General features: G+C 42.8%; 1 protein-coding gene across 1 annotated transcript in view; it reads left to right on the plus strand.

Annotated features, from left to right (window-relative positions):
- LOC120986936 (potassium voltage-gated channel subfamily KQT member 1-like) overlaps window positions 1-20,666 on the plus strand; it is a 111,860-nt gene that overhangs the window by 78,189 nt on the left and 13,005 nt on the right. Inside the window, exons 11-13 of the mRNA XM_040415622.1 lie at window positions 12,952-13,011; window positions 18,073-18,187; window positions 20,345-20,356. Coding sequence (XP_040271556.1) covers window positions 12,952-13,011; window positions 18,073-18,187; window positions 20,345-20,356 — 187 coding nt within the window. The remainder of the gene's footprint in view (window positions 1-12,951; window positions 13,012-18,072; window positions 18,188-20,344; window positions 20,357-20,666) is intronic.

A 20,666-nucleotide genomic window follows, 5' to 3' on the forward strand; every position in this document is an offset into this window, starting at 1 on the left:
ATATCTTTAAAAACATCCTAAAATCTCATTGTGAGAGGTACATACCATATGGGAATAAAAGGTTAAGGAACAAAAAGAAACCAATGTGGATAAATAGAACTGTAAAGAAAGCAATAAATGACAAAAAGAAAGCATATAAATCACTAAAACAGTAGGGTAGCACGGAAGCACTGAAAAACTATAAGGAAAAAAATAGAACATGTAAAAAACAAATAAAAGCGGCCAAACTAGAGACCGAGAGATTAATTGCCAAAGAGAGTAAAACTAACTCTAAAATGTTCTTCAATTATATAAATGTTAAAAAGTATAAATCTGAAGGTGTCGGCCCTTTAAAGAGTAATGAGGGGGGAGTCGCAGAGATCAACGAGGAGAAAGCAAAGCTGTTAAATATTTTTTTCTCCAATGTATTCACTTAGGAAAATAAACTGTCAGATGAAATGTTGAATGTAAAAATAAATTCCCCATTAAAAGTGTCCTGTCTGACCCAGGAAGAAGTACAACAGCGACTTAAAAAGATTAAAATAGACAAATCGCCAGGACCGGATGGCATACACCCCCGTATCCTAAGGGAATTAAGTAATGTCATAGCCAGACCCTTATTTCTGATATTTGCGGACTCTATACTGACAGGGAATGTCCCATAGGATTGGCGTATGGCAAATGTGGTGCCAATATTCAAAAAGGGTCCAAAAACAGAGCCTGGAAACTATAGGCCAGTAAGTTTAACATCTGTTGTGGGTAAACTGTTTGAAGGTTTTCTGAGAGATGCTATCTTAGAGCATCTCAACGGAAATAAGCAAATAACGCCATATCAGCATGGCTTCATGAGGGATCGGTCATGTCAAACTAATTTATTCAGTTTCTATGAGGAGGTAAGTTCTAGACTTGACAGCGGAGAATCAATGGATGTCATATATTTGGACTTCTCCAAAGCATTTGACACTGTACCACATAAAAGGTTAGTATATAAAATGAGAATGCTCGGACTGGGAGAAAACGTCTGTATGTGGGTAAGTAACTGGCTCAATGATAGAAAACAGAGGGTGGTTATTAACGGTACACACTCAGATTGGGTCACTATCACTAGTGGGGTACCTCAGGGGTCAGTATTGGGCCCTATTGTCTTCAATATATTTATTAATGATTTTGTAGAAGGCTTGCACAGTAAAATATAAATTTTCGCAGATAACACTAAACTGTGTAAAGTAATTTACACTGAAGAGGACAGTATACTACTACAGAGGGATCTGGATAGATTGGAGGCTTGGGCAGATAAGTGGCAGATGAGGTTTAACACTGACAAATGTAAAGTTATGCACATGGGAAGGAATAATGCAAGTCACCCGTACATACTAAATGATAAAACACTCGGTAACACTGACATGGAAAAGGATCTAGGAATTTTAATAAACAGCAAACTAATCTGCAAAAAACAGTGTCAGGCAGCTGCTGCCAAGGCCAATAAGATAATGGGTTGCATCAGAAGGGGCATAGATGCCCGTGATAAGAACATAGTCCTACCACTTTACAAATCGCTAGTCAGACCACACATGGAGTACTGTGTACAGTTGTGGGCTCCTGTAAACAAGGCAGACATAGCAGAGCTGGAGAGGGTCCAGAGGAGGGCAACTAAAGTAATAACTGGAATGGGGCAACTACAGTACCCTGAAAGATTATCAAAATTAGGGTTATTCACTTTAGAAAAAAGACGACTGAGGGGAGATCTAATTACTATGTATAAATATATCAGGGGTCAGTACAGAGATCTATCCCATCATCTATTTATCCCCAGGACTGTGACTGTGACGAGGGGACATCCTCTGCATCTGGAGGAAAGAAGGTTTGTACACAAACATAGAAGAGGATTCTTTACGGTAAGAGCAGTGAGACTATGGAACTCTCTGCCTGAGGAGGTGGTGATGGTGAGTACAATAAAGGAATTCAAGAGGGGCCTGGATGTATTTCTGGAGTGTAATAATATTACAGGCTATAGCTACTAGAGAGGGGTCGTTGATCCAGGGAGTTAGTCTGATTGCCTGATTGGAGTCGGGAAGGAATTTTTTATTCCCCTAAAGTGGGGAAAATTGGCTTCTACCTCACAGGTTTTTTTTTTTTGCCTTCCTCTGGATCAACTTGTAGGATGACAGGCTGAACTGGATGGACAAATGTCTTTTTTCGGCCTTATGTACTATGTTACTACTATGTTACTATGTTACTATCTGCTTGCGTGCATCCTGCTACCACTGAGCGATGATCAGTACAATATATTTTAGGCTACTATCACACCTGCGTTTTTGCTGGATCCGTCATCAGCAAAACCACTTCAGTTCTGATAATGATAGGGGCTTGGCCTGAATAGGCTTTGCACCTCATGGTGCCATTGAAACATAGGTTGCTATGGACTGGGTTTTCTGCCTTTTCTCCCCTTGTCTGTTCCCTTGTGTTTCTGTTTATTTCCCTCAGGTGAAGTAAGCCAGCTGGATACCGGGCAGCTTCTGGATTGGTCAGTGTGGCTGAAGGGTCAGTGTTTACTATTGGTTAAATCAGTTGCTGTCCGGTTGCTGGGCCTTGTTCTATTTTTATCTAGGTCCTGGATTGGTTTGTGGAGCGGTTCGGCGGGAATTCTACCTATTTAAGAAGGTGTCGTACCTGTGAAGATCAGTCGCCGTGTCAAGAACAGTGAAGAGGCTTGTCCACGTCGGTTGAAGAGGTCCAGCGGCAGCGGCAGCGGAGTTCGGGGTCGGCGGTGAAGAAGGAGCTTCGGTGGGTCGGCATCTGGAAGGAAAGCGGCAGTGAAGCGGCGCCTGAAGCGGAGCAGTGTGCGGGGTTGTCTGCCTTAGCAGCGGCGCCTGAAGCAAAGAAGTCCGGCTTGTGAAGGGGAACCATCGGCTGACAATGGACCCTAGCAGTACTGAAGCTCTCCTCGGCCACATTCGCAATAGAGCTCTTACCTGTGGCGGCGACGAGTGGCTGCGCAGGTTGTTGGCCGGGGAGGTGCTGATGTCTCAGGGTGCCGGCGTTCAGCGGAGCGAAAGAATCGGGTCTGCGCATGCGCCGGAAGAGGCGGAGCCAAGTTTTCGTCACGAAGAAGCGGCCGGAAGATCGTCATCACCAGTTGCCAACCAGGAAGTGGATGCTTCTGCTGGAGAGCTGCCGGTGGCCACCGCAACAAGGAGCTCAAGCAGGAAGAAGAGACCCAGGAGGACCTATTCGCCGCAGAGGACAAGCAACCAGGGCAGGCACCAGCAGTCTCCTCCCAGGCCGGCGGTCTCGCAGCCTGGTTTAGAGGGGATAGCTGTGTTGCCGCCTGAAGACCCGATCCAGCCTCCCAGGGGTGAGATATCAGACAGGCAGTCATCGCTGTCTGTTAACCCTAACATGTCTTTTTTACAGGATTTGGCTGCAATGTTTTCAGATCTAGCTAAGGGTAATAGAGTTAGAGCAATGCAGCCAGTGGAGTCGCCATCGGTGGCTTGGACGGATCCCCCTTTGCCAGCGGCTAGTTTTGCTTCTGGCGGAGGGGGTCCGGTTTTTGAAAATGCAATAGGGGTTAACGAAGCTTGCTTAAAAGAAGCACTGTCGTGTGAGGCTTCTCCTCTGGGGTTTCATTTGTCAAATGTTGTAAAAGAAAAAATTTGGCGTCGGGAGTATGTAGATATTTTATCTTTACTGCCGTCAGCCAAAGAGGTTTTTAAAGCAGAGAAAAAGACAGATGAAAAATCAGATGAGGATAGGCGAAGAGGTATTGTTAAATCCTTTAACAATTGGTTACAGGCTTTTTCAATTTACGCTTCTATTTTAGTTTCTGGCTTATGTTTTGCTTTTAATGAGTCGGCGTGCAAATGGTTAAGTTCATGCAGGTATAGACATGAATGTTCCATTTGTGCGGGCCCACATCCAATGTTTAGATGTTTTAAAAGGCCCTTTGGATCTCAGCAGGTTAGCAATAGCCGGGAGTATTCAAAAGGCGCGGACTCCAGTGAGGTTGCAAAACATGCTGCCATGGCTAGAAATGTACCCAAACAGGGAGAAGGCCGAGTTGCTAATTAAAGGTTTTTCAGTTGGTTTTTTCGTTCCTAGTTTTAAAGGGCCAGGTTGTTTGTTAAGTGAGAATTTGAATTCAGTTTCTGCAAATATAGGTATTGTTAGAGAGAAAATTGAGAAAGAAGTGTTAGCAGGCAGAGTGGCAGGCCCTTTTGTTGATCCCCCTTTTGAAGATTTTCGTGTTTCCCCTCTAGGTTTAGTGCCTAAGAAAGCCAGTAATGAGTTTAGAGTCATTCATCATTTATCTTTTCCTGAAAAATTTTCATTGAATGATGAAATTGATGATAATTTGTGTTCAGTCTCCTACAGTTCTTTTGATGATGCTATAAAATTATTAAATTCATTTGGTAAGAATTGTTTAGTAGCAAAGGCTGACATTAAATCTGCTTTTCGCTTATTACCAGTATGCCCTGAGGGTTTTAATTCTTTAGGTTTTAAATTTGATGAGAGATTTTACTATGATATGTGTTTGCCCATGGGTTTTTCTTTGTCATGTTCTTATTTTGAATCATTTTCTTCATTTATTCATTGGGTGTGCATGTATAATGTTAAAGTTGGCGGTTTGTTACATTATTTAGACGATTTTTTGTTTATTGGTCCGGCAGGTTCTGAAGTTTGTTCTGGTTTGTTAAGTCGTTTTTATGATGTTTGTAGGTGTTTTGGTGTTCCATTAGCAGAAGAGAAGACTGTTTTACCCTGCTGTTATATTGAGTTTTTAGGCATAGCTATTGACACTGTTAGAATGGAGTTTAGGTTACCAGGGGAGAAAATTGATAGGTTATTGTTATTAATTAAGAAAATGTTGTTTTCAAAAAAGACGACGTTAAAGGATTTGCAAAGTTTATTGGGATTGTTTGCTTTTGCGTCTAGAGTAATCCCTGTTGGTAGGATTTTTTCTAGGAGATTGTATATGGCTACGAGTGGCCTGAAGTCTCCAGGAGCTCATGTTCGTTTGAATAAAGAACTTAAAGATGACCTTAGAGTTTGGGAGGAATTTTTGGTTAATTTTAATGGAGCTAGTATCTGGCAGGGTGATTTCGTGGAGGCAGCGGATTTGAGGCTGTTTACTGACGCATCAGGTTCTTGCGGTTATGGGGCTTTTCTAGATGGTCAGTGGTCAGCGGGGTCGTGGCCTGAGTCATGGAGATCTGCTGGGCTTACAAAAAATTTAGTTTTGTTAGAGTTATTTCCAGTGGTTGTGTCCTTAATAATTTGGGGTTGTGAGTTGGCTAACAAGAGGGTTTTATTACATACTGATAATAAGGGTGTGTTGTTTGCGGTAAATTGTCTTTCTTCTAATAATAAATTAGTAGTTAAGTTGTTACAAGTTTTGGTTAGATGTTGCCTTGCCAGAAATATCTGGTTGAAGGCTAAGTATTTACCAAGTAAAGAAAATGTTATAGCAGATTCTCTCTCTCGTGCACAGTGGAAGGAATTTCAAGCCCTGGTTCCAGACGCGAGGAAAGAAGGCATCCCTTGTCCGGCCTACTTGTGGGAAATAATTTGGCATTGATGAGTGAACTTATTCGGAATTCGTTGGCACCCAATACATGGAGTGGGTATGATTTAGCCTGGAATAAATGGTTGGTTTTTTGTAATGATAGGAATTTAGGGGTTTTTGAAGGGGATATAGGTTCAGTGTTAGATTTTAGCTGTAGTTTAGTTAGGCTGGGTTTGGGTTTTTCTGCTATTCAGAAGACTTTGGCTGGTATATCGTTTTTCTTTAAGTTAGCAGGTCTTGCTCCAATTAATAGTTCATTTATTGTGAAGCAGCTGTTGAAGGGTATTCGGAAAGATAAGTTTGTAGCTGATACACGTAGGCCAGTTACTTTTGAGTTGTTAGGGAGGTTAGTGTCTGTTTTAAATCAAGTGGCGTCTTCGTTTTTTGAGTTTCGGTTGTTTAAGGTGGCGTTTGTGTTAGCATTTTTTGGTGCTTTTAGGTTGAGTGAGTTAGTTGCAGCAAATACTAGGTCTGTATCTCAGTTATGTTTGTCGGATGTTAGGTTAAGTGTTGATTCGGTTTTAATCTCAGTTGTTAAGTCAAAAACAGACCAGTTAGGGAAGGGTTTTGTTATTTCTTTGAATAAGTTGGGAAATGCTGAAGTTTGTCCCGTCCAGGCAGTTAAAGAATTTCTAATGGTTCGCCCAGTTGGCAGTTGTTCTTTTTTGGTGCATGAGAATGGTTCTTCTTTATCTAAATTTCAGTTCAATGCAGTCTTTAAGAAATGTTTATGTTTGTTGGGTTTAGGTTCAGAGCGTTATTCTTCCCATTCCTTTCGTATTGGGGCAGCTACAGAAGCTTCTAGGTTGGGTTTAGATAAAGCTCTGATAAAAAGAATTGGTAGGTGGGAGTCTGACTGTTATAGATCATATGTTAGACCTAATTTAGTGTGATGATTATAATTCTTTTTCAGATTCTGAGGAGATTAGAGTTTGGATTATGGGACATTCGTTCATTTTCTGGGCCGAAAGGAGATCTTCGGTTCGTAATTATTCCCAACATGTATTTTTTAATATTCCATCTGTGTGTTTATATTGGTTTGGTTTTAGAGGTATGAAATGGAGGCAGGTAGTCCCGATCCTAAAAGGGGAATTACAGTCTCACCTTCCTCCTCAGGTAATTATTTTTCATGTAGGTGGGAATGATTTAGGTAGAAATAAAACATTAGATTTATTAGCGGAAATAAAAAAAGATTTAGTGTATATTAGTCAGCTTATCCCGGGGGTGGTATTGATATTTTCAGAGATTATCCCTCGTTTTGTATGGAATAATCCTCAGCTCAGATTTTTAGAAAAGATTCGTAAGAGGATAAATAGAGGTTTAGAGAAATTTATGCCAGTTGTAAATGGCTGGTCTCATCGTCATTTGGAGCTGGATGGGTCAATTCGGGGGTTATATCGAGAGGATTTGGTTCACCTCTCGGATATTGGTTTAGATATTTTTATCAATGGATTACAGGTAATGATTGAAAGGGCTGCGGTTTTATTGGTGGGGGGGGCAAGTGCGGATGATTCCTCACTTGCCTGTTGGGGTTAGTCGCGCAGAATTCTGGGTGGATTTAAATTAATTCAGTAAATGGACTTTAATTTTATTAATATGGTTTTATACTGGTTTAAAATGGTTGAGTTATGTAACCCCCAATAATTTAATAAAGACCGCGGCCTTTTCATCCATTTGAAGTTCCTGTGTTTTTATTATTTATTATTACAGCCTTATGTTGGTAAGGGTATATGACTTTAAGGTTATTGTTGAATATGGCACCATGATAGGGGCTTGGCCTGAATAGGCTTTGCACCTCATGGTGCCATTGAAACATAGGTTGCTATGGACTGGGTTTTCTGCCTTTTCTCCCCTTGTCTGTTCCCTTGTGTTTCTGTTTATTTCCCTCAGGTGAAGTAAGCCAGCTGGATACCGGGCAGCTTCTGGATTGGTCAGTGTGGCTGAAGGGTCAGTGTTTACTATTGGTTAAATCAGTTGCTGTCCGGTTGCTGGGCCTTGTTCTATTTTTATCTAGGTCCTGGATTGGTTTGTGGAGCGGTTCGGCGGGAATTCTACCTATTTAAGAAGGTGTCGTACCTGTGAAGATCAGTCGCCGTGTCAAGAACAGTGAAGAGGCTTGTCCCGCCCGCCCTCCCTTGATTATTGTCGCGGTCTTTGTTTCTTTAAAGGGGGGGTTAGTCGCTCAGAATTCTGGGTGGATTTAAATTAATTCAGTAAATGGACTTTAATTTTATTAATATGGTTTTATACTGGTTTAAAATGGTTGAGTTATGTAACCCCCAATAATTTAATAAAGACCGCGGCCTTTTCATCCATTTGAAGTTCCTGTGTTTTTATTATTTATTATTACAGCCTTATGTTGGTAAGGGTATATGACTTTAAGGTTATTGTTGAATATGGCACCATGGATCTCAATAGCGGAAAGGGAAAGCGCAGATGTGAAAGTAGCCTTTATATCTGTGCTCAGTTTTCAGCGGGTTTTTTTCCGTTTTTTTACTAAATATTTATCTTATTTTTCTTTCTCCTAAATTTTATTTTACATTTATTACAAGCCCCTTCGGGTACAAAAGCACTACATACACACCCCTGTAGAGTGGGACTTGCACCCACTGCAGGATCAGGGTTACCACCTCTATGTGGATAACTACTACACCAGTGTAACCAAATTCCAGAGCTACTGTATCTTGTGTCACTATGCAAAAATCAGAGAGGCCTCCCTAGATCCCTGCTCTGGCAACCACTCAGAAGGGACAACAGCAGGACTCTTCTTAATGAGAACATGTTGGTAGTTAGGTACAAGGACAAGAGGGATGTCCTTGTACTGACCAGCATTCACGGGAACAGCAACTCCCCTATACCAGGTACCACTACCGCTGCCCCCAAGCCAGACCCATCCCGGATTACAATATGAAAATGGGAGAGGTTCTAAAGCCATACAGTGCCAAAGGTGCGGTACAAAAAGCTGGCTGTACACCTTTGTACAGATGGCACTATATAACTCTGCAAGCTAGACGGGAACATTCCTTCAGTTTGCAAAGATAGTGATCAAGGCCCTAAGGAAGTTATGTTGCCCGAATTGTAGCAGGGTAACATTTCCCTGGTAAAGTCCCCCAGACAGCAAGGAAGTGAAGGACCCAAAAGAGATGCATAGTGTGTTCCAAAATGGGGATACAAAAGGACACTATCACTGAGAAATCTGCCTTGAAAAACCTGGTCTCTGCAAAAATGATTGCTTCAAAGTATACTACTCATCCATGTTTTATTACTTTTATCCCTTATGTACCCTGTAATTTCACCACCGTATTACACTCCGCACAGCTTGCATATTCACAGACAAGTGTTTCTAAATTGTGTGAAATGTTGGTTGGGTCAATGTATTTACTACACCCCTTTGGGAGTAATTTCCAAAATGGGGTAGATTTTTGGGAGTTTCCCTGTAGTGGTATCTTAGGGTCTCTTCAAATGTAAAATAGCACCTAAAAATCATTCCAACAAAATCTGCCGTTCAAAAACCATATGGGGTGTGGCTGTAGTCAGGAGAAAATGAGTAACAAATTGATTTTCTTGTGAAAATGACAAATTAAAGCAACATTTTATTGGAAAAGTGTTTCAAAATGTTATGTCTGTTGTGTCAAATTTCTCAATACACCCCTTGAAAAATTACTTGGGAGGTGTAGTTTCCAAAATGTTGTCACTTTTTTGGGGGTCAGCGCTGTAGTGGTACCTTAGGGTCTCTTCTAATGTGACACATTGCCTAAAAAACATTCCCTCAAAATTTGCCCTCCAAAAACGTGGCGCTCCTTCCCTTTAAACCCTACTGTGTGCCCACACGGCAGTTTATGACTGTAACAGATCTCCTGTCACCCCGTCTGGGTACCTCCGTTGATGGATGCTCCTAGAGCTTCCCAAGGGCTCCAAGCACAGGAACAGCTCTTACAAGAGCTAGGGGTTATAGCCAGGGAGTATACAGCGTATAGCAATCCCCACACACATCAGACGACGCTCTATGTTGAAGGTAAAACAGGAACTCTTTAATGGGTTATGCTGAAACTATGGACCAGATATGGTTATATATGGTATATATATGGTGTATAACACAGCACAGTTTATTTATGTCTATTTACAGCCCCTATTATATATTGTTGCATATTCCACTTTACGATTCTATTCAACCCCTACACCCCCAGATTGTGCTAAAAATCGATCACCAGATCCTCCCCTTTCTTCCCCTATGTGGGGCGGTATCCCCCTTATCGGCAATAGGTTTTCTTTACCAAATAACATTGTATACACATGCGTTCCGCAGTTGAACGCATACCCCCACCGGAACCGGAAGTGACATCACTTCCTCATCCCGCCCAGACACTTGTGCTTTCAATTGATACACAATATGGATGGGTATAAATAGCCCAAACCTATAGCTGTACACTCTATATGTTTTTACTTATATATTGCTCCTGAGGAAGGGGGTATCTTCACAGCCCCCGAAACGCTTTGAGCCTTGATTTAATAAAAGGAATTTTCCAGAAACCCCTCGCGTGGTGAATGCGGTTTGTTCCTACTACTCTACAAGCGATCGTGGCCGGGGGAGTTTAGCCTTTGGGTGTTTTATGCTTATCCCTCAGACTATCTCCCCCTGGGAAGTGAGTTACTTTTATCTGTAATTCAATTCTATTGATTTTATCTCTTTTCTCTATTCTATTTTATCTCCATTCGTTTTATATCGAATTTGTTTTATCCATTGTTTTGAAACCTATAATTTCTACCATGATTGAGGTTTTCTAACCTCCTCCACCACTATACCTCTATTAAACGCACGGCCGCCGTTTTATCTACGGGCCGAGTGTGTATATATATATATATATATATATATATATATACATACTCTAACCAACCACTCTTTTACAGCTATAGATCCCTTTTTACCATCCTACCCTCTTCTATTATATAATAGGTGATTGGCGCCGACTGTGTGGCTGGTTCATTTTCTTGTTTTCTATTCCACGCGTTTTGTCATTACGATATACAGCTATCCTTGCTGTGTATTCAGCCACTCGTGGCGGCCTACCACTTTTTCACCGCCCAACCCACCTTAGATTTCTCTCCCCTCACCGGTGGCGCCCGGTTGTTGTCTACAAGACCACCTTTGGAGTTTTCTTCCAAGGGTAATCTAAGACTAACACTCTTTTTTGGGGGATTTATTTCCCCTCCTCCTACTTTCTAGTTTATATATTAGCCAATCACATGCATTTACAGTATTGAAACCTTCCCAGCAATTGTACACAAAACCCCCTTCCCTCTGTCTGTAACGCAATCAACAAAATACAATGGGCATTGTCTTTGACGCAATCAACAAAATACAATTACCAAAACACAATAGACTCTGCCTGTGATACAATTACCAAACATAATGGGCTAACTTAATCACTCACAGTCAGAAAACTGAATTTTTTCCCAAAACACAGAAAACACCTCAAAACCCCACGTATCCCCATAATTTACTCCATGAATAGCTCTGATCTGGGTGAACAACATATCCAAAGATCACCCAGATCGAAGCAGGGGTTCCCGAATTCCATGGAAGTCACATTTGGCTGACCGCAGCATGGCTTTCCTGCCCAAAACAGTTCCACAGATTTAGGCCCCTTTCACACGGGCGAGTATTCCGCGCGGATGCGATGCGTGAGGTGAACGCATTGCACCCGCACTGAATATCGACCCATTCATTTCTATGGGGCTGTTCACATGAGCGGTGATTTTCACGCATCACTTGTGCGTTGCGTGAAAATCGCAGCATGCTCTATATTCTGCGTTTTTCACGCAACGCAGGCCCCATAGAAGTGAATGGGGCTGCGTGAAAATCGCAAGCATCCGCAAGCAAGTGCGGATGCGGTGCGATTTTCACGCACGGTTGCTAGGAGACGATCGGGATGGAGACCCGATCATTATTATTTTCCCTTATAACATGGTTATAAGGGAAAATAATAGCATTCTGAATACAGAATGCATAGTAAAACAGCGCTGGAGGGGTTAAAAAAATAATAATAATAATTTAACTCACCTTAGTCCCCTTGATCGCGGCCCGGCATGTCTTCTGTCTCTTTTGCTGAACAGGGCCTATGGTGAGCATTAATTACAGGTAAAGGACCTTTGGTGACGTCACTCCGGTCATCACATGATCCATCACATGATCTTTTACCATGGTGATGGATCATGTGATGACCGGCGTGACGTCACCAAAGGTCCTTTACCTGTAATTAATGCTCACCACAGGTCCTGTTCAGCAAAGGAGACAGAAGGAGATGCGGGGCCGCGATCAAGTGGACTAAGGTGAGTTAAATTATTTTTTTTAACCCCTCCAGCGCTAGTTTACTATGCATTCTGTATTCAGAATGCTATTATTTTCCCTTATAACTATGTTATAAGGGGAAATAATACAATCTACAGAACACCGATCCCAAGCCCGGGTTTGGGTACCAAACATGCGCGATTTTTCTCACGTGAGTGCAAAACGCATTGCAATGTTTTGCACTCGCGCAGAAAAATCGCACCCGCACATTTTTCCGCAACGCCCGTGTGAACCAAGCCCTAGGCTGTGCAGCCGGTCTGTCTTCTCCTTCAAAGTTAGTATATGGGCCATAATCCTGAGGCAAGAGGCTGGCAAACAGGCCCCTCCAAAACCCAGTGGCGAGGTTATTTTCGCCACAATGACCACATATGGAGTGTTTCTATAAATCGCGGAATCAGAGTAAGGCCTCATGCACACGGCCACCTCATGCACCACGCATCACGGATGAGGACCCATTCACTTGAATGGGTCCGCAATTCCGAAGATGTGGAACGGAGTCACGGAACGGAACACCGGAAGCACTTCGGAGTGCTTCCGTGGTGTTTCTTTCCGTTGTTCCGCACCGCAAATAAATATGACATGTCATATTTTTTTGGTGCGGACAGACCACAGACCCATTCAAGTTGAATGGGTCCGGCCCGCTGCACAGATGGTTCCCGTGCATTGGGGACCGCAATTGCAGTCCCAAATGCACGGAACGGCCTAACAACAGCCGTGTGCATAAGGCCTAATAAATATTAAGGTGTTTGTTTTTTTTTTGCTGTTGACCCTTGCTGTATTACAGATGGATTCAAATGGAAGATCTGCAAAAAAAAAAAAAAAATTTTATTTCACCTTCATTTTGCTTGTATTCCACTAAAGGGTTAACAAAGTTTCTAAAATCTATTTGAATCATTTTTGAACTGTGACACATTTGTTAGGACGTAATCCCATATAACACACAGATAGCCGGGGATATATTCCCCTCACATATGGATGTCTCTCCGTCACATGTTTCTAGTCATATCTATGCTGTCACCTTTTCTTTCTCTCTCTCTTGTCTGGCACTCTGTCACAGGTCGCTCTAGATCTTGGTCTACCCTCTCTATCTGCACATCTGGTATCTCCACAATACAAGGTATTGTACATGTAATGCTATGATTTAGTGTAAAAAAGAAATTATTTTGAATAGTTTTCTTCTCTGTTCACATCCAAAGCTGAATTTAGAAGTCTACATGTTTCCTGATACTAGAGAGCAGGGCATTGTAGTTTAGATGGTGTTTACTCATTGCTGAGCTGTTAAGGCTAAACATGAGGTTCATTTGGTCAACAGCTTTCCCTCCGGCGCATGCCCAATAGAAAGCTATGGGTGCCGGGCGCATGCGCAGAAGCTGAAAGTGAGTCCGATGCCCGTAGATTTCTATTGGGCATGCGCGTGATCTCGGAACGTCGGGGACAGCAGAAGCTGCCCAGCGAAGTGAATATTGATGAGCTGGGCGGTGCTTCAAAACGGCGGTTGGGGGCGGCTGGCTGGGCAGAAATGAAGCTGAAACGCCGCCCCTTGGGCAGAAAGAAAAGTCGATTACTTCAGGTTATAAAACATGAGTTTGCTGTATTTATAAGGTGGACAGGGGTTATACTTATATGTTTTTAATACACATTAGAAGACCTGTGCATGCATATATATATATATATAGATAATTATGCTTATTGGGCCTGTCAGTGTCCCTTTAAGGCCTCTTGCACACGAATGGTTTTTTTTTTTCCCGTTTACGTTCCGTTTTTTGGGTTCCGTATGTATACGGAACCATTCATTTCAGTGGATCCGCAAAAAAAATGGAAGGTACTCTGTATGCATTCCGTTTCCATATTTCCGTTCCTTTCAAAGATAGAACATGTCCTATTATTGTCTGCATAACGGACAAGCATAGCACTGTTCTATCAGGGGCCAGCTGTTCTGTTCCGCAAAAAACGGAATGCATACAGACTTCATCTGTATTTTTTGCAGATCCGTTTTTTGCAGACCGCAAAATCCTGAAAAAGCCATAGGGTCGTGTGCAAGAGGGGAAGTATAATGCAGCTTTTCTCCTCTAAGTCTAAGGCCTCTTTCACACGAGCGTTGCGGGAAAATGTGCGGGTGCGTTGCAGGAACATGCGTGATTTTTCTGCGCGAGTGCAAAACATTGTAATGCGTTTTGCACTCGCGTGAGAAAAATCGGCATGTTTGGTACCCAAACCCGAACTTCTTCACAGAAGTTCGGGTTTGGGTTAGGTGCTGGGTAGATTGTATTATTTTCCCTTATAACATGGTTATAAGGGAAAATAATAGCATTCATAATACAGAATGCATAGTACAATAGGGCTGGAGGGGTTAAAAAAATAATAATAATAATTTAACTCACCTTAATCCACTTGCTCGCGCAGCCCGGCTTCTCTTCTGTCTTCTTCTTTGCTGTGTCCAGGAAAAGGACCTGTGGTGACGTCACTTCGGTCATCACATGATCCATCACCATGGTAAAAGATCATGTGACGGACCATGTGATGACCGGAGTGACGTCACCACAGGTCCTTTTCCTGCACACAGCAAAAAAGAAGACAGAAGAGAAGCCGTGCTGCGCGAGCAAGTGGATTAAGGTGAGTTTAGTTATTTTTATTTTTTTTAACCCCTCCAGCGCTATTGTACTAAGCATTCTGTATTAAGAATGCTATTATTTTCCCTTATAACCATGTTATAAGGGAAAATAATAATGATCGGGTCTCCATCCCGATCGTCTCCGAGCAACAGTGTGTGAAAATCGCACCGCATCCGCACTTGCTTGCGGATGCTTGCGATTTTCACGCAGCCCCATTCACTTCTATGGGGCCTGCGTTGCGTGATAAACGCACAATATAGAGCATGCTACGATTTTCACGCAACGCATAAGTGATGCGTGAAAATCACTGCTAATGTGCACAGCCCCATAGAAATTAATGGGTCAGGATTCAGTGCGGGTGCAATGCGTTCACCTCACGCATTGCACCCGCGCGGAATACTCGCCCGTGTGAAAGGGGCCTAAGGCCTCTTACACACGACCGTATGGCTTTTTCAGTATTTTGCGGTCTGCAAAACACGGATCCGCAAAAAATACAAATGACATCCGTGTGAATTCCGTTTTTTGCGGAACGGAACAGATGGCCCCTGATAGAACAGTACTATCCTTGTCCGTTATGCGGACAATAATAGGACATGTTCTATTTTTGAACGGAAATGCAGAAACGGAAGGCATACGGAGTACCTTCCGTTTTGTTTTTTTGCGGATCCATTAAAATTAATGGTTTCGTATACGGAACGCAAAAAAAGGGAACATAAACGGAAAAAAATAAACGTTCGTGTGCAAGAGGCCTAAAAAAACATGGTAGTTGAAATCCAGCAGCCGATTTCTCTTTCCCTTGAGGCCTCCATAAATGATGCCTGAACTTTCGCACGAGTGTATTTGCAATCCGTATATGATGCGTATTTTGTGTAGCGGAATCTGCTGCTAATGTAAATGAATAGGGCAAATAACTGACTGAGCAACAACCAAAACACCGGCTCATAAGACAGAATACCGTAAGAATGTGCAGCCAGCAACTTGACACTTCATTAGCTCTCTCTTCTGTTCTTGAAGAAAAAGTATTTAACAATAAGCAATAAGGCCTCATCCACTCAGAGTTTTGTGTGCAGTTTTTGGTAGGATCTCAGACAAAAAAAAACGCAACAAGCCCTTTTTTGGTGTGGTTTCCGTGCAAACATGCTGGGCACCAATGGGTGGAATTAGGCCCATTCAATGATGCTAAAGCTGTGGGCAGATCTGCCCCATTCGAAAAACGCAAAACTTGGCATAAACTTGAGGGCGTTCTGCCACAGATTCCGTGGCGGATTTTCCCTAACGGATAAATAACAGATGGTACCTGTGAAAGGAATTATCCAGTGAAGCAAATAACATGTTAAATTTTAAACTCCTGCCCATGTACATGGAGGGTACTTATCATGAGAGTAATATTTCGAGGTCAGTTTTGCTTGAGTCTGCGTTGGTGTACTTTGCACCAAATTTATCAAAAGGCGCTCATTTGTTAAATTTCACACATCATTAAACCTAACACTTTGGGGCACATTTACTAAGATGTCGTCGGCTGTTTTCATGAGTAAAAACCCTGTTTCCGACTGCCCTATTTTTTAAGTTTCATTTACCAGCTGTTTTTGCGCCTGCTTTGAGTTTTAAGACAAATTCAAAAGTTATCTAACTTTTGCACCTAATTTCTGTCCTATTTATGTAGGTGTGCCTTATTTTGTCGTAAAAACAGTAAGGCCTCTTTCATATGGGGGTCGCGTGTGAGGGCCAGACAAGATGCGGGTGCGTTGTGGGAAAATGCTGAATTTTTCCGCGCGAGTGCACAGCGTTTTAATGCGTTTTGCACCCGCGTGAGAAAAATCGGCATGTTTGGTACCCAGACTTCTTCACAGAAGTTCGGGCTTGGGATCGGTGTTCCGTAGCGCGAGTGCACAGCGTTTTAATGCGTTTTGCACCCGCGTGAGAAAAATCGGCATGTTTGGTACCCAGACTTCTTCACAGAAGTTCGGGCTTGGGATCGGTGTTCCGTAGATTTTATTATTTTCCCTTATAACATGGTTATAAGGGAAATTAATAGCATTCTTAATACAGAATGCTTAGTAAAATGTCCATTGAGGGGTTAAAAATAATAAACAAATTTAACTCACCCCATCCACTTGATTGCGTAGCGGATCTCCTCTTCTTTCTACTTTCTTCAGGACCTGGCTAAAGGACCTTTGAGGACGTCACTGCGCTCATCACATGGTCCATCACCATGTGATGGACCATGTGATGAGCGCAGTGACGTCACCACAGGTCCTTTTCATCAAAAAAGAAAGAAGACATGCCAGGCTGAGCGTTCAAGTGGATTAAGGTGAGTTTATTAATTGTTTTTTTATTTTCTAACCCATCCATCACTAGTTTACTATGCATTCTGTATTAAGAATGCTATTATTTTCCCTTATAACCATGTTATAAGGGAAAATAATAAAGATCCGGTCCCCATCCCGATCGTCTCCTAGTAACCATGTGTGAAAATCGCACCGCATCCGCACTTGCAATTTTCACGCAGGCCCATTCACTTCTATGGGGCCTGCGTTGCGTGAAAAACGCACAATATAGAGCATGCTGCGATTTTCACGCAACCAGTGATGCGTGAAAATCACCGCTCATGTACACAGCCCCATTGAAGTGAATGAGCCCGGATTCAGTGCGGGTGCAATGCGTTCTCATCACGCATTGCACCCGCACGGAATTCTCGCCCGTGTGAAAGGGGCCAAACTTCTACGACATCGCAGGGCTGGCGTACTTTTCTGTCTCTGTTTTCAGTGGTGAGTTGCGCCACAATTTGCCTACTTTCATGGAGATGTGCGCAAAAATTCAGCTTGCATACTATTTAGACCAGTTATAGTGAATTTAAATCTGTCTTACAAGAGAACGACCACTAGATGTCAGACTTAAACAAAAAAAGATTTAGGCCTCTTGCACACGAACGTTGTGCATCCGTTCCGTGCATTGGGGACCGCAATTTGCGGTCCCCAATGCACGGGCAACGTCCGTGCGGCGGCCGGGACGGATCGAGACCCATTCATCCTGAATGGAGGCAAGGACAGAAACTCTGTAGTGCTTCCGTGGGGTTCCGATCCGTGCTTCCGTTCTGCATCTCCGTGATGCGGAGTGTCCACGCGCCAGTGCCCGTGTATTGCGGACCTGCTGTATGCGGGCCGCAATATGGCCACGGGCACTCAACGTTCGTGTGCAAGAGGCCTTAGGATAATAAATGAGGTGCAAATTGCAAGGGGCTATAGAGTGATAGGGGGGATTTATTAAAACTGGTGTAAAGTAGAACTGGCTTAGTTGCTCATAGCAACCAATCAGATTCAACCTTTCATTTTTCAAAGGAGCTTTGAAAAATGAAAGGTGGAATCTGATTGGTTACTATGAGCAACTAAGCCAGTTTTCCTTTACACTAGGTTTGATAAATCTCCCCATGGAGTCTTGCAGGCTGAGAGCCAACAGAAAGCAGAATAAATTGTGAATCTTGCTTTGGCTTTCATTGGAGTAACTGAAGATAAGCAAAGCCTAACCTTCTGGATTTATATCTCATGTAACCCTTCATTTCTCTGCAGGGAGGGGTCGGCCGGACGAATCTCTGCCAGATATCTCCAGGACTAACAGCTACACTGATGACATGGATGCAGCGAGCGAGGAGAGCCCTCTGCCGGCAGTGACAGATATATCACAGTAAGGTTCAGACAGCTGGCACTTGAGGGGGTGAGAAGGGTAGTCTACCAGTATCTGTAAAGGGGCACTAAGCAGAAGCTGCATGTATATAGCATATGCATCTATATCAGTAATGTTTCCATCTTTGTCATACAGCCATTTTTTGGTTCATGGGAAGACACCAATGTGGCAGTCATTATGGCACCCAGCTTTCTTTTATTCCTGAATGGCAAAATTGTGCCGCATTAAACCCCTTTTATTCTGTATAACAGAGGAGTGGGGGCTGTCATGGCATACTTACTGGTTGTCAGGTTGTCATGCAGCTTTCCCAAACATTATTTTACAATATTTTTAACAATATATGCAATAATTAGTCCTCCGTTCCTTGTATCTAAATCCTGGTAAATGTTCAGACGCCTCCTCAGGTTCTACAACGTCGGGGGAGGGAGAGGAGGGGGATGCAGCTGCACATTCTCTTGCTTTGGCCCAGATTTACTAATCCTGAAGATGGTGTAAACTTAGGCTGGGTTCATATCACCATTTCATTTTCCATTCTTCTGATCTGTCATCAAAGGAACAGAAACAAAAAACAGATCCTGTAAAAAAAATGGATCCTAGAAAAAACAGATCCTGTAAAAAAAATGGATCCTAGAAAAAACAGATCCTGTAACAAAATGGATCCTAGAAAAAACAGATCCTGTAAAAAAAACAGATCCTAGAAAAAACAGATCCTAGAAAAAAACGAATCCCTAGCCATTTTTATCTGAGATCATTTTTTTTAGACAGAAAAAAGACCTGCGTGCAGGATTTTTTTTTCCATAAAAAAAACTGATCTCAGATGGAAATGGCTAAAATGGATGCAAATGTGCGTAACGGATGCTTAAAATACAGGATCCGTTTTTTAGTTTTTTTTTGTTTTCTGTTCTTCTGATGGATCAGAAGAACAGAAAATGAGACAGTGATATGAACCCAGTCTTAGGGCCCATGCACATTAGCGTGTGTGCCCCAGGCCCCTATTGTAGACCGCAATTACCTGAATGGCTCCGCAATCTTCAAGATACGGAGGCACGCATCGGAAGGCCACGGAAGCACTACAAAACGCTTCTGTGGGATTTCAGTCCGTGCCTCTGCACTGCAAAAAACTAGAACATGTCCTATTTTTTTTTGCGATGCGGACCATCTCTTGCAAATCGCAGACCTATTCAAGTCAATGGATCCACATCCGCAAACAGCATGCACACTGACGGTGCCCGTGCATTGCAGACCGCTATTGGCACAGGGCACACACGCATGAGCCCTAAGACTGTCTAGTCCTGCACCAGATTTATCACAGGGGCTCACTGTCAAAAAAAAAAGTGTAGAAACCCTAGTTGGACCAAATTGTGCCAAAATTGCACCAATTTGCGCCACTTTATAGATAGATTTTAGGCACATACACATTAGTAAATCTGGGCCAGTGTGTGTATGAGACTATGTGCCGCAAGAGGGGAGCAGATACAGCAGAGGGGAAACATCTAATATAAAACTACAGATTCCTAAGGGAAGAATATTTTATTTTTAACCTATCCCTTACATTAGTAAAGGGCTAGCTTCTTTTGCACAAACAGCAACACTCCCGCCTATGTGGCTGTGTCTGGTACTGCAGCTCAGCCCCATTCAAGGGAATGCTGCTGAAGCAAATGGAGCTGAGCCGCAATATCAGATGTAGCCACATGGACATGGAAGGGTGCTGTTTCTGGAATTCTAAAAAAGCAGACCCCTTTTCAATATCACATGCTGATGACCTCCTGCTTAATGACCCTTTAAAGGGGTTATCCGATTTTTATTTATTTCATGTTCCCCCCTTGATTAGAGTAACAACTTATTCATTGGTACTTATCAGCGCATGCGTGAGTAGGAATCTCTCACCACAGAACTAGAATTAGGATCACATGCACCATGAACGACATATGATCATGGCTGTGCCATGGAGCATATCATTGGACTCGGAGCGCAGCGCTGGCTGGTAAGCAACTTTTAATAAGTACCAATGAAAAAGTTGTTACTCTAATCAATGCAGGGGGGGGCATGAAATAAAAAAAAAAATTGGTTAACCCCTTTAAGCCCTTTTACTAAGTACATACTTGTGCCCAGTCTGACGCCCGCCCCATGTAATCACTATTCTTTTCTCCCTGGCAGCACTATGAGCAGGTGAGGGAGAGTGCAGGAAAAACTGCGTAAGAGGGGGCTCGGTTCAAAAAGGTTTTGAGTGGTTTGTGTATGATGTCAAGTTCTGCAACTTTCTAATACACTTTGGGGGTCATTTACAAAGACCAGTGTTATACGCCGGTCTTTGTGGAGAAAAAGCCTAATTTATGAGTTAGGCTCGCAGCAGGCAAAAACGACTCCAGCCCTTGAATGGTGTTGTTCTCACTCCACTTTATGTGTCGGGCCCAACGTCCCAGTCGGCCTCCGTTACTCCCTCGCCACAAGTAGCGAGAACAATGCGAAAAGCACATTA

Source organism: Bufo bufo, chromosome 1 (genome assembly GCF_905171765.1).
Source record: "Bufo bufo chromosome 1, aBufBuf1.1, whole genome shotgun sequence".
Classification (NCBI taxonomy): Eukaryota; Metazoa; Chordata; class Amphibia; order Anura; family Bufonidae; genus Bufo; species Bufo bufo.